A 23,415-nucleotide genomic window follows, 5' to 3' on the forward strand; every position below is an offset into this window, starting at 1 on the left:
CTGAAATACAAAATATTAGCCAGGCATGGTGGTGCATGCCTGTAGTCCCAGCTACTCAGGAGGCTGAGGCAGGAGAATCACTTGAACCCGGGAGATGGAGGTTGCAGTGAGCCAAGATCATGCCACTGCACTCCAGCCTGGCTACAGAATAAGACTCCATCTCAAAGAAGAAGAAAAAAAAATGACCAAGCAGTGAGAACATGACACCTACTATTTAGGAATGTGGAACACAGAAGTCCCCTCTATCAGAACAAAGATACTTTTTCCCTTTTAAAAAGGTTCATTTTTGCTCTAAAAAAAATCTCTTCCTGATTGGATTTATTAGGCTAGCAAAACACAAGATGCAGAGCTGACATAGTTCTCACGTCCTTAGCATCCAAGGCAAGAAGAGAGCTCCTGGAGGGCCAAAGAAAGGTGTCGCAAATCTTTTCTCTTGAGTTGTTTTGTAAAACATTTTTAGGTATTTAGATTTGTTATAAACATGACCAGTGTACCAAGTCTGATCAAAAGTTATCTGCTCTAAAAAAAAAAAAAAAAGTTGTCTGCTCTTGTAAAAGCTCGTAAGATTAACAGGCTCTTATTTTAGGTATATTAGTGTAAAAATATAAAACTTTCCATTCAAACCCTTCATAGTTGTAAGATTTGATACATTTATATAATTTTATTGCAGCAGTTTTCATTTTTCCATAAAGAGATACCTGAATGTCTGGAGCTTTTCATAAATCACAACACATCCATTACCTCAAAGTGGGAACCCATTCTTACTTTTTTCAACCAAAGAATTAATTGGTGGCCTTTTCCATTATCTTAGCATATTTACTTGCACCTCTGCCTATTTATAATGACATAAGTTATTTATGGAAATAGAAAGGATGGCTTTGGGTGGGTAAACAGAAAGGGTGGCAATGGAGGGCATGAGGGAGAGCTTTTTCTCCTATTCGTTAGCACTGACGCTATGCCTTTTTTATTTCTATTTTTCATGTGAAACCGTAACACCCAGCTCATGGCTGTTAGATCCACTACTGAAAATCTACTACCAGAAGAAATGTTGCAGTTTAAGAGATTATTTTGTGTGTCTTGTACAAGGGTTTGTTTCTGTTTCTCCTCTAAGGCATGAGTACACCTCCAGAATTGGGGTTCCGAGAATACATCTCATGAATAAACACGTTTCTCACTCTCACAGTACCAACTGGAAATTTCACTTAATAAGGAAGCATGTATTCTCCCTGTTGCCTAGAAAACAGCCACCTGATGGTCTGTTTCAGACTGCCTCGTCTATAGATTCAGTCTCACTTTCCATGAGTATCCTCAAGCATACCCTATTTCATCTGGGAAAGAAAGTTGAGAAAGGTATGTGGGAGCAGTTTCAAGAGCCACACCGGGGCTGTGAGGGTTAAACTAAATAGGGGTAGGAAAGAGTAAGGTCATTCCCTGGAAACAAGACTCTGATCGGAAGTCCAGAGTGGCAAATGGATGTGGTATGTGATAACGACAGACATGTTAGGCATGCTGATAGGAGGAAATACTTGTTTTCAGAAGCCATAGGCCATAACGGTTGCGAACTGACAGGAGGGCCTAGTTGTCACTGTCCTTCAGTGTCACACTGAGTTTACATTTTCTACTCTAGATAATGGGCAAGCAGTTAAAGTTTCCAGACTCCAGACTGTGATGACAAATGTGTGTCTGGGGAATCTTAATCAGGATATTAGAGAACAAATTAGATTATAGCAATGAAACATGTAGTCATGATTCCACCTGTGATATTTTCCTTTGAAATTTTCTTTTCTTGAGATAGAGTCTCGCTTTGTAGCTCAGGCTGGAATGCAGTGGTGCAGTCTCAGCTCACTGCACCCTCCATCTCTTGGGTTCAAGTGATTCTTGTGCCTCGGTGACCTGAGTAGCTGGGATTACAGGTGTGCACCACCAAACCCAGCTAATTTTTTGTATTTTTAGTAGAGACAGGGTTTCACCATGTTTTCCAGGCTGGTCTCAAATTCCTGGCCTCAAGTGATCTGTCCACCTCTGCTTCCTAAAGTGCTAGGATTACAGGTGTGAGCCATGGCACCCGGCCCTCCTTTGAAATACTTTAAAAAGTATTTCCTAACCATGGGAAGAGTCACCATGGCTTTGTCATTGACAAATTCCTCCCAAAGCCTTGGTTATCTTCTATTCATCCATTTTCAAACTACTATAAAGAACTACCTGAGCCTGGGTAATTTATGAAGAAAAGAGTTTTAATTTACCCACAGTTTCACAGGCTTGTCAAGAAGCATGACTGGGAGACCTCAGGCAATTTACAATCATGGTGCAAGATGAAGCGGAAGCAAGGACCTTCTTCACATGGTAGCAGGAGAGACAGAGAGCAAAGGGGGAAGTGTGGCACAGTTCTTAACCATCAGATCTCATGAGAACTCACACACTGTCAGAAAACAACAAGGGGAAAATCTGTCCCCATGATCCAATTACCTCCCACCAGGTACCACCCTCAATTCCACATGAGATTTGGATGGGGACACAAATCCAAACCATATCATCCTCTTATACTTCATTCTGGCGTGTCCTCCTTATGTAAGACTCAATTATCTTTATTAAACACCATAAGTAGTATTGGGTCTTTTTTCCTATTCCCCGAAGCTCAAACATTTTTCAAGGATAATGTCCAAAAGTAGCATGAATATTAAAGGTGCAGCAATTTGCAACCTTATTCTTGGAAGAAATCTGCCCTTAATTTTGAAGAAACACTTCAGTACCCATGTTGATCAAACGGCAATACCAAAATGCTGTTGTAGAATAAGCTTTATAAATAAAGAAGCTGATTTATTTATTTTTATTTATTTATTTTTGAGACAGAATCTCACTCTGTTGCCCAAGCTGGAGTGCCGTGGTACAATCTTGGCTCACTACAGCCTCTGAAGAAGCTGATTTATTTTTGGCAATCGAATATAACATGAGATATTGAGATAATCTTCATTGTTTGCAGAGTTGCATTACTGTGAGGTCATAATGTCCTCTGTGTTTAAGGTCATTCTTTACTTTTTCTTCAACTGAGCCCCAGAGAAGGGAGTGTAGTACGACTCCAGGTTAGGAAGACATTCCATCAGGCATTCCTGAAGGGACAAGCAAATTTGTCATGTTGGGGTCAAGTAGAGGAATGGCTGTTTTAAGTTTCCCAGGAAAGGGCTTGACCCCTGGTCTGTCCAGTAGCATTAATATCTGCAACATCCCATTCCTTTATTTCCCACAGTGACGTTTTCCTATGTTTTTCCCATGTCAGGATACAGATCTAGAGCCTAGACTTGGCTATACTTTGGTGAAGTAAAGGAAGGGCTTAGGTCTCCACTGGCCTAGGAGAGCACAGATAGGACAAGATTGGCTCAGAGAAGGTAGGTAAAGAATGGCAAGAAGTCACCACCAGAGTCTCCTGGGGGGGCACATGGCTGGGTCACGTGTGACCACCAGTGTTATTGTGCTGTCATTGAAAGGTACAAGCATTACTCAGAAGCTCCCAAATATTACCAGGAGAGGCAAAAGAATATAGTTCCTAAAGACAGTCATACACAATGCAGAAAGCTGCCCCTTGAACTCTAGAGATTTCAGGCCTATCCTATCCTCTCTGTCCTGCTCACATTAAAACTGGTCACTTCCCTGTAATAATCTATTCTAATGGATTTCAGCCTTCATTGCCAGAATCTGGGGTTTCTAGATATTTTATAATTCATGTGAGAATTTACAAATATGTTCAATTTTCTAAAATCATTTCTGAGAACATTTCTTCAAACACCTGTTCTAGGCAAGGCATGGTGCCTTACGCCTGTAATTCTAGCACTTTGGGAGGTCAGAGCAGGAGGATCACTAGAGACAGGGACTTTGAGACCAGCCTGTGAAACATAGTGATACCTTCATGTCTAAAAAAAAAAAAGAAAAATTTAATTAGCCAGGCATGGTGGCATGTGCCTGTAGTCCTAGCTGCTTGAAAAGAAACTGAAGCAGGAGGATCGCTTGATCCCAGGAGTTCAAGGCTGCAGTGAGCCATGATCATGCCACAGCACTCTAGCCTGGGCAACAGAATTAGACCCCATCTCAAAAGCAAAATAACAAAAACCAAACACTTGTTCTAATCTTGGTTTCCTATCTTCAACATGGTCTTGTAATCCTGAAGCTCAAATCAGTCATAAGGATAAATAAATAAAATCTTAAACGTCTACTACAAAAAAACTCATTTGCTGAATTTTGTGACGTCTTTGTCCAATGCTCTGTTGGCTTCATTTCTTCATTCCAATTATCTACTTGCCTTCTGGTCCTTAAAGAGCTCTATTAAATCAACCAAGAATAATCATTCACATGTAAATCATTATTTATATTGTGATTCCCTTATCCTTGATGTTTTAAATATGTGATATTCATTCTGTTTCATTACAGTCACCATCAGCATGCCCACCGTGAGGGTTACCCCTTCTGTAACTCCCCAGTTCTCTGTACAAGTGCTTTTCACAGACACTTTCACATATTTTTCAAAAGTCTCTAATACAAGTTTACATTTGGAGACCTTTGATTACACAGTTTCACTTTTGTTCTCAAAACTCTCAAGTGCCTACCAACTGATAGCAGGGGTTCTTTTTGTTTGTTTGTTTGTTTTTGTTTTTGTTTTTGTTTTGAACCAGAATCTCACTCTGTTGCCCAGGCTGCAGTGTGGTGGTGCGACTGTGTCTCACTGCAGCCTCTAACTTCTAGGCTCGAGGGATCTTCTCGCCTCAGCCTCTGAAGTACCTGGGACTACAGGTGCATACCACCATGCCCAGCTAATTTTGTAAAATTTTCTTGGTAAATTTTTTCATGTTGCCCAGACCGGTCTCAAAGTCCTGGATTCAAGCCATCCTCTCACCTTGGCCTCCCAAAGTGCATTATGAGTACAGGCGTGATATCATGCCCAGCCTGATATCACGCCCAGTCTCTCACTGTGAATTTTGATCTTTTGGCATAAAACTCAACCAGGATTTGATTATCAGAATCAGTCCTGAGACCTGTGACCTGGTTTTCCTACCTGTTTTACTTGTAGTCACATATCCACAACTGAAGACTTCATTTCAGATTTTGCTCCGAAGTTTTTATTCCACTCAGAGAAACTAACATAAGCTTCTTGAAAGCAGACAGCAGGTGTTATCCTTTTGTTTGCTCTGTTACCTCGCATAGAGTGGGCAGTTAGAAGAGGGGCTCAGCAGTATGTGCTCAGGGACTGATGCTTAGGATCTTCCCTGAGACAGAACATTTGCTCAGTTTGTAGCTCTTGTTTCTGAGAAAGATTTTGCAAGTGCCATGCCTAGAGACTAGCAATCCCCATATTTTGAGGTTGGCTCTGGTTAAGTCATTGACTTGTCTTGGCACCTACCACAAGCTCGGCCCTCAGAGTTAAATAAGATGCCAACCTTATTGCCAGCCATGCTGTCAGGATGTAGTAGGAGAAAAGACTCTTCAATCCATAATGACTACACAACACCATAGGTTCATGATAGGATCAACATTCATTTGTACAACTTTGGTTTCCTTAGAGTCACTGAGGCTGAAGCCATGTTCTGGGCAGTTAAGGACATGTCTTTTCCCTCACTTTTTTTTTTTTTTTTTTTTTTAACTGAAGAAAAAGGCTCATGAAGCAAGGGATTCACTCATTCCTGGGGAGGGATGCAGGTCCTGGCTAGCTCTAGAGCAAACTTCAGTCTCTGTTTCCTCATGTACAAGATGGAGGTTTCACAGGGCAGTTGGGAGGATTAAATGAAGGCAGTGAATATAAGGTGTTTAGCACAGGGCCTGGCACAGAATGGAGAATGTTACTGTTACATTTACTGTGTCCTTACTTCACCAAAAAATGACTACCACATTGAAAGTTCTGTTACTTGTAATTTGAGATGTTCCTATCAATTGTCAGTAAACAAAATGTGAACTTCAGTAGAATTATTAAGACAAAAAAATGAATAAACAAGTATTCAGACATGAACTTAGCATCTTAGTAAAGGCCATCTTGTCTAGGTTGCCTTCCCATTCTTTAGGTACCTGAACTGAGAATTTGAGAAGTCCCTGAATCAGGTCTAGCCTTTTCTAGAGAGACCCCAACTGTTAGTAGTCCCAGTTATTAGGTCACAAAAAGCCTAACTTACATGTTATACACAAATAGGAATTTCCGTAGCTTTATGTTAAAATCTCATTTTACGAATATACTTCACAGGGCAAATTAAAACAACACATCTCATAAACAACTATTCTAACATAATATGTTGGAGTTGCAATTCTCATCTCTGATAAAATAGACTTTAAAGCAACAAAGATCAAAAGAGACAAAGAAGGACATTACATAATGGTAAAAGGATCACTGCAACAAGAAGAGCTAACGATCCTAAATATATACGCACCCAATACAGGAGCACCCAGATACATAAGGCAAGTTCTTAATGACTTACAAAGAGACTTAGACTCCCACACAATAATAGTGGGAGACTTCAACACCCCATTGTCAGTATTAGACAGATCAACCAGACAGAAAATCAACAAGGATATCCAGGACCTGAATACAGACCTGGAACAAGCAAACCTAATAGACACTGTTGGTGGGAATGTAAATTAAATCAACCATTGTGGAAGACAGTGTGGCGATTCCTCAAGGACCTAAAAATAGAAATCCCATTTGACCCAGCAATCCCATTACTGGGTATATATCCAAAGGATTATAAATCATTCTACTACAAGGACACGTGCACACGAATGTTCATTGCAGCACTGTTTACAATAGCAAAGACCTGGAACCAACCCAAATGCCCAACGATGATAGACTGGATAGGGAAAATGTGGTACATATACACCATGGAATATTACACAGCCATCAAAAACGATGAGTTCACGTCCTTTGTAGGGACATGGATGAACCTGGAAACCATCATTCTCAGCAAACTGACACAAGAGCAGAAAATCAAACACTGTATATTCTCACTCATAGGCGGGTGTTGAACAATGAAAACACATGGACACAGGGAGGGGAGCACTACACACTGGGGTCCGTTGGGGGGAAATGGGGGAGGGGCGGGGGTGGGGAGGTGGGAAGAGAGCATGGGGAGAAATGACAGATACAGGTGAGGGGACGGAAGGCAGCAAACCACACTGCCATGTGTGTACCTATGCAACAATCTTGCATGTTCATCACATGTACCCCAAAACCTAAAATGCAATTAAAAAATAAATAAATAAAAATAAAAAATAAAAAATAACCTCAAAAAATAATAATAATAATATGTAGTTGTGATTGGGAAATAAAATTGTAGAAAAGCAGTATTTATATATGCAGGTAGTATTGCATGTAAAACAAAGTAGATGGGAGATGGCTTTACTTAAAAACAGGCAATGCAAAAATTGGCCCTAATAAAACATTGACAGAAATGCTTCGTAACAAAAATTTAATTACAATGGTTTCATTAAATGTGATAATGTAAAAATAGTAGTTTCTCTTACATATAATTTTAAATGTATATGTAATCAATTACTAAAATGAAGAAAGTAGAAGAAAATCCCTCTAGTACATTTTACAGAGTACAGATTTTGGTCAGAAGCACAGCAGCATAAATGCCCACTTCCCTGAAGCACTGAGCTTCCTACTCACCCAGTGTGTCCACTGTTAGCTTTATTGGACAACTCATTTTTTGCCTCTTCTTCTTCCTTTCCTTTTCCTACATTCTGTTCTGGTGCAACCTCTTCTAGAGTTGCTTCTGTGTAATCTTCTGAACACTGTGATATCTCCTTTCTAGCTCCCATAATGGCAAAAATAATTAGACCTACAAATAATGCTGAAAGCAACATGGGGGCTATGTACAGCAACTTCCTTAGGCTTTTATTTTTGTCATTACTCACATAACCTCTTTGGGGATTACTTTGACCAGCAGTATGATTTCTCTTTTCTTCTATACTTATAATTTCATCACTTCGATTACCAGCAGGGCCACTGTCCACACTACCTCCATTTCCTGGATTTTTACAGTCAGGAGGAGCAAAACCAAACTCACAATGGCAGTGCCTTAAATTGTTGCAAACTCCTTTCCCATGACACGATTCCTCTGGTCTGCAGTCATACAGGAGTACAGAGTGATGAACGCAGGAGTGATCCGTGCAGACTTTGTTTGGGGCACAAGAAGTGCCGACGTGCACATCTCCATCATCAGGGATATCCGTAATGTTATGGGCATCCATGCTCCAGCACCAGTCATCGTCATGAGGGACCTGGATCATGGTATGTTGAGCTTGGAGTCGGGGTAAGGATTCGACACCTGTACATACGAGTTTCCCACAAAATACATTATCACTTGAACATGTAACATACTTTTGCTGATCCTCAGTGGGATGGCCACAGTTTCCAAACCGGTCTCCTCTGGTATTCATTGAAATGTAACAGTCTTCCGGGGCAGATCTTGCAGGGTACCCATATATATTCATGCATTGCTTATCGGGGTTCTTACACTGACCCCCAGAGCAATAGTGAATTCTATCACACAGCGTGCCATCTTGCTTGTAGCTGTCTGCAGGGCATTCTGCAGAGCTCCCATCACAATATTCTGGGAGGTCACACTCATCCTGAGTAGGACGACATAAAAACCCCTTCCTTCTGAAAGTACAGTCCAGGCAGCAGAGGCCATGGCCGCACTCAGCATTCTCCTTCAGAGTGCATGTGGGATCACAGCATGGGTCGAGGTGACAGGCAGAACCACAGTCACACTGCTCCGTGTCCTCCACCACGCCATTTCCACAGGTGGAATCCCTACGCTTGCGGGCCCTGGGCCTTGGCTTGTTAAATAGGCAGGTCCCTTTTTGTTCTCGAAGGAACTGGTAGAAATAGTCAGAGCTGCAGTTGCTGAAGCCACTTTCTTTTGTGATGTTTTCATGCATGAGGCAAAAGTGCTTATCTTTACAAAAGCAGGCCGAGTGGTCGTGCTGAATACCCAGGTTGTGGCCGAGCTCATGGACCATGAGGGCTGCAAACAACAGCACATCTTCATGATGGAAGGATTCAACAGCTGCCGCAAAACCGCTTGAGCAGGCACCACTGAGAAAGGCTTGGCCCGTATTCTGTCCAGGATGATGCCCAACGATCATGTGGGCAACATCATGCTTCGCACGATGGAAGAGCATCTCTTGTCTCCAGCGATTGAAATTCCTGAGTGTGACCTGCAAGTCCACTGCGACCTCTATTAGTTCCCTCTCGGTCCAGATCTCCATTCCAGCCAGCACCACCTCTGTGTTTATTCCCCTGGTGAAGCTGTTGGCCAGAGCAATGACATCCACTACTCTCTGGACCGTCTCATTGACGTTACTGCCCCACATCTGGAACCGCTGGTTGTTGACCACAACAAACATTTCCACATACTTGGGGTGTGACCACAAGTAGGACAGCGCCTGTAGATCATGAGGCTTCTTGCTCCCTTGTTGCCAACTAGTGGACACCACAGGGCTGTCTGTGTGAACGACACCGCAGGACACGCGCGCTTGATGTGCCGTGGTGTATAACACGTGTTCAAACCGTCTTGAAGACTCCATGGGCTCAATGCTGTAAGATTTTTCCTCCTTGATCAAGATGCCCCTGAGACCTGCACAGGTGTTGACAGAAACAAAAGAACCTGACACTCCTTCTATGTAGCCTTCATAGTGGCAGTCATGGGAGATGAAAGGTGATTCTTGCCCCAGGACGTCGTTGTGGTAACTGTAGACTGGAAAATTATTCACAAAATGGCTTCTCTTCACCTTCAGGTGAACCAGGTGCTTCTGGCCTTCCATAAATAGCGAATAGGATGCCTTTTCCACTGGCTCTTCACTTCCCCTGACCGTCAGCCGCTTTGGGATGACTATTTCATAGGAAGAGTAATATACCGAGACCATGTCACAGTATATGCTTGAGAGAAAAATTATCCCCAACAGCAACATGGTCCCCAACCTGACACACGAAAGACCTGGCAGTAACCCCAGCCTCACACTCTTCATCTGGGGAGCCCAGGTCTGAAGCACCCTCCTAGCCTCATCCAAAACCACGTGGAGTTTCAGCAGAGAAGACAGGAAGGAGGCAAAGTCTCTCACTGCGGCTGTCACTGGCATGGCCCTAGGGAATCAGTTGATGATGCAACTTGTGTCCATGAGCAGCAGCTCTCCCTGACACGCAGACCCTCAGACACAGGTACTAGCCCCAGATCTGTGTTGGCTGCATAAAGCTTCTTTCACTTCTGAAAGACCCAGCTTTCTGGCCAGGTCTCTTCCTAGTCTTCTGGATCTATCTCATGTCTTTCAGAAATTTTCCATTCTTGATGACTTTCTCTTTCAGCTTCAGCTTCAGTTCCCCTGGTTAAGGTCCTATTGACATCATGGAGGGATGTATCACCAAAAAGACCAGAAACTCTATAATGCAGGACTGTACTGTGCAAGAGGAAGCAAAATCTTCATGCCTTTCTCAACTGGCCTACATGGAACAGCCCCTCCCCCGCCCCACCTGTTGTCCGTTGCTCAGCTAACTCCAAATGTTCCAGATCAGGGGGCTTGGAGATCTCTCTTGTGGGCATACTCCACTGTCCATTTCCTCTCTTCTTAAATTCATGCTCTGAGCACATGAACATCTTTACCAGGGTGCTCTTTTCTGCTCAGTGAGGCATTAGAGATATGTGTGTCAGCATGTCAGGGGCCAGGCTGTTGGAAAATGCAAGTGAGGTGGCTACCCTGTGCCCCAACATAGACCCCAGTGGGCTGGTGACCTATGGGCAAGGCACAGTAATCTTTGTTTTTGAGACTGAGTTTCGCTTTTATTGCCCAGGCTGGAGTGCAATGACCTGTTCTCAGCTCACTGCAACCTCTACCTCCTAGGTACAAGCAATTCTCCCTTCTCAGTCTCCCAAGTAGCTGGGATTGCAGGCACCCACTACCACACCTGACTAATTTTTTTATTTTTAGTAGAGATGGGGTTTCATCACGTTGGTCAGGCTTGTCTTGAACTACTGACCTCAAGCAGTCCCCATGCCTCAGTCTCCCAAAGTGCTGGGATTACAGGTGTGAGTCACTGCATCCGGAGAGTCCTATTTCTTAACATCATCAAAATCGAGTTTCTATATTCTGATTATAATACTGTCCAAAAGAGTATATGGGAGATGACAACAGAGTAGCTTTCTATTTTATGTTATTATCATAGAACCATTGGCTGTTACCTCCAGAACTACACTCTCCTAGTGATAGCCTCACATATGGAGGTGCTAAGATTATTCTTCTGTGTGTTGAAAGGTAGATGTCCTCAATGTCTCCCCTGTGTTAGTATATAATCTCTATGCTTTCAGTGACCACCTCTATTTGTTCATCCTGATACCATCAGGCATACAAGAGGCCTTGTCCAAGAGTCAAAGAAAATGAATTATTTTTGAATGAATAAAGGGACTCCCGGGTATGAGTAGTACAGTGTGTCATCTGCTGTATGTTATTTGTACTTGTTGCGTGCCTGCCCTGGTGGCTAAAAATGTCTTCAGGAAAACCCACATGCTGACTTACCTATACTGACTAATGGCACATTCATGATCTCCAAATTTACCCCCTAGTGCATTTTGCTGGTCAGCTCATTCTCCTGATTTCTTCTTGCCTCATATTTCACTGAAAAAAAAAAAAAGCAGAAGCAAATGTAACCCCCAGATGAATCCATCTGTATCATTCAACCTGTATGATTCATGGATGAATCATCCATGGTCTGATCTAAGATCAATTCTTTCACTTGTGTATTAGATCTCCTTTCATTTCACTTTCTTATGAACTCCACGTGTATGATGGGCCCATCTCCTAATCTTAAAAATATGTTTATCTATTGGATCAACCTCTTTATATGCTGTACTTTCTCACCTGAATGAAACCATTCCATTCAGTCCGTAACATTCTCCACTAACCATCCAAATCTTGCCTGTGTTTTATAATGAATGGCTTTGAGAAAGAGAACATAGTTACACTCTGCATTGTTCATCACCTCTTGTCTGTATTTACCATTTTAAATTCTGGAATACATTACATTCACTAAAAGGTGCATTTTTTTTTTTTCAGATGAAGTTTCACTCTTATCGCCCAGGCTAGAGTGCAGTGGCGCAATCTCAGCTTACTACAACCAGGGCCTCCCAGGTTCAAGTGATTCTCCTGAGTAGCTGGGATTACAGGTGCCAGCTACCATGCCCAGCTAATTTCTGTGTTTTTAGTAGAGACAGGATTTCACAGTGTTGGCCAGGCTGGTCTTGAACTCCTGATCTCAGGAGATCCACCCGCCTCAGCCTCCCAAAGCGCTAGAATTACAGGTGTGAGCCACAGTGCCCAGCTGAAAAGTGCATTTTTAACACAGATGTAGACTTGGGGGAATTATGAAAAATAGAAAAGCTGTAAGCATAATTTTGTTAAAACAATCAGTACTCTGAGCTCCACAGAATAAACATAGACACCTATTTATAATTACAAATCCCTCCACTTGCAGATGTACCCAGGATACTCTCTTTATTCTTACTATTATTGAGAGACAGGATCTTGCTCTGTCACCCAGGGTAAAGTGCAGTGGTGTGATCATGGCTTGCTGTACCCCTGAACTCCTGGACTCAAGGAATCTTCCTTGCCTCAGCCTCCAAGCACCAGGGAAGACAACTACATGCTACCATTCCTGGCTAACATTTATTTTTGAACTTTTTGTAGATTAACAGCTTCCTCACTTTTTTTTTTGGTACTTTTACCTTCTAAATATGCAACCTATAACATGCAGCTTCATTTCACTGTGTTTAGAATTCATATGAATACATAAAAGTACAACTTTTTATGGGGCTTCTTTTATTCCATAGTTCACTTAAGTTGCCTCCATGTTATTGTATGAAGCCAAAGTTCATTCCTTTTCATATCACAGCACTGGTATTTCTCTGTGTGAATCCCTTGTGACTCATGATCCTTTATCTGTTATCCTTTGCTTTGAGGGTATACCATAAACACTGCCACTGTGAATATTATTGTCTATGTAACATGATGCAAGTGCATATAATGTTCTAGAATAGAAACCTAGAAGTAGATGCTAGGTCATAGGATAAGCAAAATTTCATCAAACTAGAATATAACAAACTGCATTGCAAACTGGTGTGCTAGTTTGCAGATTGGGAATGCTGCACATTCTCAATAATAACTGGTGTTGTGCCTCTTTTAAATTTTACCAAGCCTAGGCCAGGTGCAGTGGCTCATGCCTGTAATCCCAACACTGGGAGGCCGAGGAGGACAGATCATGAGGTCAAGAGATCAAGATCATCCTGGCCAACATGGTGAAACCCCGTCTTTACTAAAAATACAAAATTTAGCTGGGCATGGTGGTGCATGCTTGTAGTCCTAGCTACTCGGGAGGCTGAGGCGGAAGAATCACTTGAATTGGGAGGCAGAAGTTGCAGTGAGCCAAGATTGGACCACTGCATTCCAGCCTGGTGACAGAGCAAGACTCCATCTCAGGGAAAAAAAATTACCAAGTCTGCGATACGCAATGACATTCTTTTGTAGGTGTGCTTTTCATTTCTGTGAATACTAATCAGGATGAAGACTTTTTTTATTTTTTATTTTTTTGGATGGAGTTTCTGTTGCCCAGGCTGGAGTGGTGTGGTGCAATCTTGGCTCACTGCAACCTCCATCTCCCAGGTTCCAGTGATTTTCCTGCCTCAGCCTTCTGAGTAGCTGGGATTACAGGCATGTACCACCACGCCCAGGTATTTTTTTTTTTTTTAATAGAGACAGGGATTCACCAAGTTGGCCAGGCTGGTCTTGAACTCCTGACCTCAGGTGATACACCTGATTCGGCCTCCCAAAGTGCTGGCATTACAGTCGTAAGCCACCTTGCCCAGCCCATCCTTTCTATTAATTCTAGTAGAATAAGGCTTGCATCTCTCTACCCCCATCCAGCTCTACTACAGGTTACCAGTGAATAACTCCATTGTCAAATCACATGATCAACCCTGAGTCCTGTCTTTATGCAACCACCAACACCATTTGCTGAAGCAGGAGGATGGCTTGAGCCCAGGAACTTGAGACCAGCCCCAGCAACATAATAGGACCCCATTGAAAAAAAAAAGTTAGTGTGACATGCCTTACATTTTTAAAGAAACACTGTACCTGCTGGGTGGACAGTAGGCTATAAGGGCAGTCAGGATGGAAGCAGAGGACCAGTTAAAGACTTGTGCCATTGACTGGAAGGAAGTTGAAGGTGACTTGCACCACACTGGAGAGCGGGGTGGGATAAGAGGTCACTTTCTGGACATATGTTAACCATAGAGCCAAGAAGATTTCCTGCTTTCATGGGTTTGTCATGAAAACCCCTCCAAAAACACCTTCTTTTCTTGGTTTTCTGGACAGAGCTCTCCCTTGGTGGTACTCTACCACACTGTGTCCATTTTTTCTGTGTCCCGTCTTTCTCTGACTTCTTTCCTGACGCTGCTGCCTTGTAGCAACATCTACATGTGGAACACTTTAGAGCTAAGTCCTCACCCAGTCCTCAAATCCTCAGATCCTGTCTTTATGCAACCACCAACACCATTTGCTGAAGCAGGAGGATGGCTTGAGCCCAGGAACTTGAGACCAGCCCCAGCAACATAATGGGACCCCATTGAAAAAAAAAGTTAGTGTGACATGCCTTACATTTTTAAAGAATCACTGTATCTGCTGGGTGGACAGTAGGCTATAAGGGCAGTCAGGATGGACTTCTCTAGCTATAATCCTCTCTAGGTAATGTCGACCAGTCCCCATGGCTTGAAGTGTCACTGATGCGTAGACAGCTCTCAAATATGCATCGCTCAATCACGTCTTTTCTGAAATCCAGACCCAGCCATCTTACTGAATAGCCGACATGCCTGCTTGGATGTTTAGCCGGCATCTCAAACTATCAGCACGTCCAACACCTGCTCTATCCAAACTCATCCCCATCTCAGTAAATGGCAACTCCGTTGTTGCAGTGTCTTTGGGCAAAGCCTCTGGAACCATCCTCCTCTGCTGCCTTTCACCATCTACATCTGCTCTTTCAGCCAACCCTTTAGCTCTGTCACACAGTGTTTCCATATTCCAACCATTCTCACAATACCACTCCAACCACCTTCCTACAAGCTTCCAACATCTCCCACTTGGCAAGTCACAGGCACCGCCAAGCGTTCTCGGCTCCTACAGTGGATTGCCACTTGCCCTGTCCTGCCTGGTTCTCACAGAGTAGATGGAGTGCTCCTTCCACACGCCTCAGCTCATATCACTCCCGTGCTACAACCTTCTATGCTCACCATCTCCACTGCAATGAAAATGCCATTCTCTACCAAGCATTTACGTGATCTCTCTCCACTCAGAGTCCTCATCCACTACTCTTCACGCTGCCCACTGTCCAGAAGTGCTGGCCCTCCTTGCTGTTCTTACATGGTGAGCAAGCTCCTGTCTCAGGACTGCCTGCTTAGAGTTCCTTCTCTCTGGTTTGTCCATCTGCGGATACCTGCAGAGCTTTCCCCCTCACTTTCTACACATCTCTCCTCAAATGACTCCTTATCAGTCAGGACCCTGTGACCACTATTTAATATAGCACACCACCCTAACATCACTCTCAATCCCCTTGCACTGCTCATTTTGCTTCACTGCACATAGTAAAATCTGGCACATCATGTAGTTACCTGATTATTGCTCACCTTCCCCAACTCGAGTTCATAATTTTCATGGGAAGAGGCTTTGTCCTACTCACTGCCACATGCCACCGTGCCTAGAACTATGTATGAATAAAGACTCAATACAGAGTTGTGGAATCAGTGAATGAAAACATAGGAAGCTACAGCAGGTGCAAGCCTCTCCATACAATGGCACTTCTTTAAAAAAGTATAAATCTAGGCAGTCAAGGCCTGGAGTGGACCAATAGATTTCCTTTTTAGATTTGGGCACTAAAGACAGAGGACAGGGTCAGAAGAGGCAGAAGATCAGGATTCTTGATTTGGGATCCAAGAAACAAGATTGCTTTAATGTCACTATGGTCTTGAGTGGGGCTCTGAAGAAAGCAAGAAGGTGCATGCCGAACTTAGCCGTATGGTTTGGCTCTGTGTCCCTGCCCAAATCTCATCTTGAATTGTACTCCCATAATTCCCATGTGTTATGGGAGGGACTTGGTGGGAGACCATTGAATTATGGGGTGGTTTTCCTTCATACTGTTCTCGACGTAGTGAATAAATCTCACAAGATCTGATGGTTTTATAATGGATTTCCACTTTTACTTCTTTCTCATTCTCTCTGGCCCCCTCCATGTAAGTAGTGCCTTTGGTCTTCTGCCATGATTGTGGAGCTTCCCCAGCCATGTGGAACTGAGTCCATTAAACCTGTTTTTCTTCCCAGTCTCAGATATATATTTATCAGCAGTGTGAAAACAGACTAATACACTTAGCCATAACTGAGCTCAAAGTAGTGATTGCCAAGTTAACCAAACCTTGCTCCTCACCCACAGAGATTTGCTATGTAGTAGCAGAGACAGAATATGTTTGCAAATGATCACATAGTAGGTTAGAATGCCGTATCAGGCCGGGCGCGGTGGCTCAAGCCTGTAATCCCAGCACTTTGGGAGGCCGAGGCGGGTGGATCACGAGGTCAAGAGATCGAGACCATCCTGATCAACATGGTGAAACCCCGTCTCTACTAAAATACAAAAAATTAGCTAGGCATGGTGGCGCGTGCCTGTAATCCCAGCTACTCAGGAGGCTGAGGCAGGAGAATTGCCTGAACCTAGGAGGTGGAGGTTGCGGTGAGCCGAGATCGTGCCATTGCACTCCAGCCTGGGTAACAAGAGCGAAACTCCGTCTCAAAAAAAAAAAAAAAAAAAAAGAATGTCGTATCAGGGAAATTCAGTATTTTAAGTTGATGGTGATTAAATCTGATCGTTGCTGAAGAATGCACAGTTAATACTACAGTCTTATATTCATCATGGCATTTGATTTGAGATGCCATCAGCATTCGTTTGAGCACTGCTGTATGCCAGGTACTGCACTCGATGACCTCACAAATACTCTGTGAGAGGCATTCTTTGCGTGGCATCTGACTGAGGAGGAAACCCAGGCCTCGGGAAATTCAGTTCTGTGTCTTAAGACTAAGCAGTGAGAATGTGACAGCTGCTATTTAGGAATGTGGAACACAGGAGTCCCCTCTATCAGAACAAAGATTACTTTTTCCCTTTTAAAAAGGTTCATTTTTTCTCTAAAAAAATCTCTTCCTGGTTGGATGTATTAGGCTAGCAAAACACAAGATGCAGAGCTGACATAGTTCTCACGTCCTTAGCATCCAAGGCAAGAAGAGAGCTCCTGGAGGGCCAAAGAAAGGTGTCGCAAATCTTTTCTCTTGAGTTGTTTTGTAAAACATGTTTAGGTATTTAGATTTGTTATAAACATGGCCAGTGTACCGAGTCTGATCAAAAGTTGTCTACTCTTATAAAAGCTCATAAGATAAACAGGCTCTTATTTTAGGTGTATTAGTGTAAAATATAAAATTTTCCATGCAAAACCTTCATAGTTGTGAAATTTGATACACTTTTGTAATTTCATGGCTGCAGTTTTAGTTTTTGATAAAGAGAGACATGAATGAGTGGAGCTTTCTATAAATCATGACACATCCATTACCTCAAAGTGGGGATCCATTCTTATTTTTTAAACCCAAAAAATGAATTGGTGGTCTTTTGCTTTGTCTTACTAAATTTATTTGTGTCTCTGACTATTTATAATGACATAAGTGATTTGTGAAAATAGAAAGGATGGCTTTGGGTGGGTAAGGGGTGAGTGAAGGGCATGAGGGAGAGCTTTCTTTCCTGTTCCTTAGCACTGACATTATGCCTTTTTATTTCTGTTCTTTATGTGAAATTGTCTGCGACACCCAGCTCATCACTATCTGTGAGAAGCAAGGTTTCCACTATTAAAAATCCACTACCCAGCCAGGCACAGTGGCTCATGCCTGTAATCCCAGCACTTTGGGAGGCTGAGGAGGGTGGATCATGAGATCAGGAGATCAAGACCATCCTCGGCCAACATGGTACAACCCCGTCTCTACTAAAAAATCAAAAAAATTTAGCTGGGCATGGTGGTACACACCTGTAGTCCCAGCTACTCAGGAGGCTGAGGCAGGAGAATCACTTGAACCTGGGAGGCAGAGGTTGCAGTGAGCCAAGATCGCGACACTGTACTCCTCTGGGCAACAGAGTGAGACTCCATCTCAAAAAGAAAAAAGAAATCCACTACCAGAAGAAATACTGTAGTTCAAGGATTATTTCACCTTGTACAAGGTTTTGTTTATATTTCTTTTCTTTTTTTTTTTTTTTTGAGATGGAGTTTCGCTCTCGTTACCCAGGCTGGAGTGCAATGGCGCGATCTCGGCTCACCGCAACCTCTGCCTCCTGGGTTCAGGCAATTCTCCTGCCTCAGCCTCCTGAGGAGCTGGGATTACAGGCACATGCCACCATGCCCAGCTAATTTTTTGTATTTTTAGTAGAGACGGGGTTTCACCATGTTGACCGGGATGGTCTCGATCTCTTGACCTCGTGATCCACCGCCTCGGCCTCCCAAAGTGCTGGGATTACAGGCTTGAGCCACCGCGCCCGGCCTTATATTTCTTTTCTAAGACATGAGTATACCTCCAGAATTACGGTTCTGAGAACAAGTCTCATGAGGAAACACATTTCTCACTCTCACAGTACCAACTCATCAGTCTGGGTAACATAGGGAGCCTTTTTTTTTTTTTTTTTTTTTTTTTTTTGACAAAATCTCACTGTTGTCCAGGCTAGAGTGCAGTGGCGTGATCATGGCTCACTATAGCCTGGACCTCCCCCGACTCAGGTGATCTTCCTGCTTCAGCCTCCCAAGTAGCTAGGACCAAAGATACTCACCACCACACCTGGTTAATTTTTGTATTTTTTGTAGAGACAGGGTTTTGTCATGTTGCCGAACCTGGTCTTGAACTCCTGTGCTCAAGTGATCCGTCACCTCGGCCTCCCAAAGTGCTGGGATTATAGGCATGAACCACCATGGCTGCCTTGTGATCTTGTCTCTACAAAAAAAATTTTTTTTAGTTAGTCAGGTGTGGTGATACACACCTGTAATCCCAGCTGCCTAGGAGGCTGAGGCTGACAGATGCTTGAGCGAGGCTGCAGTGAGCCAAGATCGTACTACTGCACTCCAGCCTAGGTGACAGAGCAAGACACTGCCTCAAAAATAAAAGGCAGAAACAAGAATTAGGAAGATGATTAAGGGTTAATATTGAAAACGAAAACATTTGTTTTCAGTTCCAGGCAATCAATGCTTCATTGATCTAGAATTGATGAACACTCAATTTCAACAATGCAGTGTCTGTTTTTCTTTTTTTACATTTTTTGCAATTTTAGAGAATGAGATAAAATTCAATAATATAAAATTCTCTGTTTTAAAGTGTACAGTTCATTGGCTTGTAGTATATTCATAAGGTTGTGCAACTCTCACCACAATCTAATTCTGGGCCACTTCCATCATTTCCAAAAGAAAGCCTGTGCTGTTAGCAGGCACCCCCCATTCGTCTCTTCCTGCAGCTCTGACAACCACTAATCTACTTTCTGTGTCTATGGACTGGCCTATTCTGGGTATTTCACAGCTACCTGATCATTCAATTTTATAATAATCTGATATATTTTAATCTAATATAAGAACGATTTACACATTGTCAGATTTCAGCACTTCAGCTCTTTCCACATACACTAACTGGCAAACCTCATCTTCAATTGAGTTGAACTGGCAGCCATTGCATGCCGTATAAAAACTATCCGCATCAGCCTATGTACACCAATGGGGAAAAGGAAAAAATTAAGACAGGTACCCTGAAAATCTGTTTTATATTCAATATGTATGGCTTTATTCATTCTCATCAGCTTTTAAAATTTGTACTTAGTAGACAAAGCAACCACCGAAAGTCACATTTACTGAAGCTGATTGCTCGGGTAATCACACTCCGTAGGTCAATATCCTATGTTTACCATGTTTCCTGGGCTACAACAGAGTTTTTTCTTGAACTGGCAGAAAGTACTGGAGTTCAATAAGCTGAAAGCTGGTACAATTTCAATATTCAAGCAGCAACAGTCAACATTTCCCTTAATAGCAGTTTTTTTTTCCCCTCTAGTCATCACTTGTGCAGCTGAAAATAAACACTAATTTCTGCAAAGCCTGGAACTAAATCATAACTGATGCTTGTTATGAAAGAAATCGTTAAGAAAATATCAGTATTAGAGAGATCCAAGATGGCTGATCACTAGCAGCTCGGGATTGTAGCTCCCAGTGAAAACGCAAAGAACGAGAGGACGCCACACCTTCACATGAATTCTTGTTGCTCACGCACCAGGAGATTCCCAGCGGAGGAGCCCCACGGGTCGCCAACGCGACTCTTGTGACCGGCGAGGCGGTTTTGCCGGTGCCTCGGAGCGTCGGTTCTTGGTGCAGAGTCAGAAAAGCACCATCAATCTTAACGCCGCCGATTTAGTCGGCGCAGTGGGTTGCTCATATTTCAGCACTGAGAATCAATAAGTTGGACGTCCACTCAGAAACCCAATTACAAAGACGGTAATTATAAAGACCACAGATGGATAAATCTACAACGAAGGGAAGGAAACAGTCAAAAAAGGCTGAGAATACCCAAGATCAGAACGCCTCCCCTTTAGCAGGGGATCCCAGTTCCTCATCAGCAACGAAACAAGGCTTGATGGAGAACGAGTGTGTTCCAATTACAGAAGCAGGCTTCAAAATGTGGATAATAAGAAACTTCTGTGAATTAAAAGAACTAGTTCTAACACAATCTAAAGAAACGAAGTACTTTGAAAAAAGGTTTGATGAAATGTCAACAAGAATACAAAATTTAGAAAGGAAAATAAGTGAATTGATGGAGCTGAAAAACACAATACGAGAACTACGTGAAGTATGCACAAGTTTTAACAGCCGAATTGATCAAGCAGAAGAAAGGATATCAGAGGTCGAAGACCAACTCAATGAAATTAAACTAGAAGACAAGATTAGAGAAAAAAGGATAAAAAGGAACGAGCAAAGTCTCCAAGAAATATGGGACTATGTGAAAAGACCTAATCTATGCTTGATAGGTGTACCTGAATGTGATGAAGAGAATGAATCCAAGCTGGAAAATATGCTTCAGGATATTATTCAGGAAAATTTTCCCAACTTAGTAAGGCAGGATAATATTCAACTCCAGGTAATACAGAGAACAACACAAAGATATTCCTCAAGAAGAGCAACTCCAAGGCACATAATCGTCAGATTCACCAGGGTTGAAATGAAGGAGAAAATACTAAGGGCAGCCAGAGAGAAAGGTCAGGTTACCCACAAAGGGAAGCCTATCATACTTACAGCAGATCTCTCAGCAGAAACCCTACAAGCCAGAAGAGAGTGGGGACCAATATTCAATATCCTTAAAGAAAAGAACTTTCAACCAAGAATTTCACATCCAGCCAAACTAAGCTTCATAAGTGAAGGAAAAGTAAAGTTTTTTGTGAACAAGCAAGCACTCAGAGATTTCATCACCACCAGGCCTGCTTTACAAGAGCTTCTGAAAGAACCACTACACATAGAAAGGAACAAACAGTATCAGCCTTTCTAAAAAATACCAAAAAGTAAAGAACATCAATATAATGAAGAATTTACATCAACTAATGGGCAAAATAGCCAGCTAATATTAAATGGCAGTATTAAACTCACATATATCATTATTAATTCTAAATTTAAATTGACTAAATTCCCCAATTCAAAGACAGACAGGCAATTTGGACAAAAAACTAAAACCCATCGGTATGCTGCATCCAGACCCATCTCACATTCAAGGATACACAAAGACTCAAAACAAGGGATGGAGACAGATTTACCAACCAAACAGAGAGCAAAAATAAATAAATAAAAAGCAGAAGTTACAATTTTTGCCTCTGATAAAATAGTCTTTAAAGCAACAAAGATCAAAAGAAGCAAAGAAGGACATTATATAATGATAAAAGAATCAACGCAACAAGAAGAGTTAAAGATCCTAAATATATACGCACCCAATACAGGAATACCCAGACATACAAGACTTACAAAGAGACTTAGACTCCCACACAATAATAGTGGGAGACTTCAACATTAATATTAGACAGATCAATGAGACAGAAAATTAACAACGATATCCAGGACTTGAACTCAGATCTGGAACAAGTAAACGTAATTAACATTTATGGAACTCTCCACTTTACACAAAATATACACTCTTATCAGTACCACATCATATCAACTTAGAAATTTAAATGAAATGTTGGTTGGCTCCTTGTTTGTTATTCTCTTCCCTCATTTTTTTTTCATGTCTCCATTATTAAGCACAATTATAGGCATACCCATATTTAGACTGCATTCTAGCCCAGGCAACAAAGCAATACCCCCATTCTCTCTCCCTCTTCCTCTTTCTCTTTCTTCCTCTTCTTTATTCTTTTTCTTATTATTCTTTTTTTTTTAAAAAAAAGAAGAAATAATTGAAGATAAGAAAAACTTTTATTTTTCTTAGTCTCACTTGATGTAACAGATAACAATTTGTTCATACTAATAATGTTGTATTTAATGATTATAGCTTATGTATTAGTGAGATAAATGACATCAATGATACAAGGGACGGGAGGGAGGAATTAGGAATATTTTGTTATTATAAAATTCTTGCACCACGCACAAGGTAACATAACGTTATTTGAAAATAATAATGAATTACTCGTACCACTCTTGTCCAACCTCTTCCCTCTGCTCAGAATGTCCTCCCAGCCTCTGGTCTAAATGGAAAACATCTCCTCTTTCCCCAAAACCCCCCCAAAAAAAAAAAAAAAAAGAAAAAAAAGAAAATATCAGTATTTATGTTAGAAAAAAATAAAAGATCAGGGAACTGGTATGAGATGAAAAACCAGCTCCTCTTCAATAAACCAAATAATACATGATAGTTAGATCCCATCTAATGGATCCCGTCAGGAGATCTTAAACCACCACCTAGTGTCCAATACCAAAAGCAAAGCTCTTCGTCAAGGTCAAGAGGCCCAAGGTGAACCAGCCTTTAAAATACTAACAGTCTCATTCCCTTGCAGTGAAAAATGAGTGAAATACTGAGAAACAGCCCTCTTGAGGCAAAGCTGCAAAGGCATATGTGCATCTGTAAAATGGATGCAGGTAAATGGAACCTTCTAATCTACTCTTAGTAGAAAGCAACAGAGATGATTCCGGTTTTTAAACTCAGCCAAGTTTTTGAGACAAGCAGGGAGGCCAAGGCTTGTCTGGATTTAATTCCCACATGGGCATTAGCCCAAACAGACCAAGTTGTATGCTTTGGCCCTACCTACATTGACAGGCTGCTTCT

General features: G+C 42.1%; 2 protein-coding genes across 2 annotated transcripts in view; one reads left to right on the forward strand and one right to left on the reverse strand.

The window, feature by feature from the left end:
• TMEM116 (transmembrane protein 116) overlaps window positions 1-6,621 on the forward strand; it is a 144,749-nt gene extending 138,128 nt beyond the window's left edge. The window contains exon 12 of the mRNA XM_074402218.1: window positions 1,001-6,621. The gene's annotated coding sequence lies outside the window, so the exon portion shown is untranslated. The remainder of the gene's footprint in view (window positions 1-1,000) is intronic.
• A 1,014-nt stretch (window positions 6,622-7,635) lies between these two features.
• LOC120365050 (disintegrin and metalloproteinase domain-containing protein 1a-like) lies at window positions 7,636-10,159 on the reverse strand. The gene has a single exon (XM_039472332.2). It carries the CDS (start codon window positions 10,114-10,116, stop codon window positions 7,636-7,638), a length of 2,481 nt encoding a protein of 826 aa, XP_039328266.1. The 5' UTR covers window positions 10,117-10,159.
• Between the last annotated feature and the right edge of the window lie 13,256 nt (window positions 10,160-23,415).

The sequence above is a fragment of the Saimiri boliviensis genome, chromosome 7 (genome assembly GCF_048565385.1).
Source record: "Saimiri boliviensis isolate mSaiBol1 chromosome 7, mSaiBol1.pri, whole genome shotgun sequence".
NCBI classification, from domain to species: Eukaryota; Metazoa; Chordata; class Mammalia; order Primates; family Cebidae; genus Saimiri; species Saimiri boliviensis.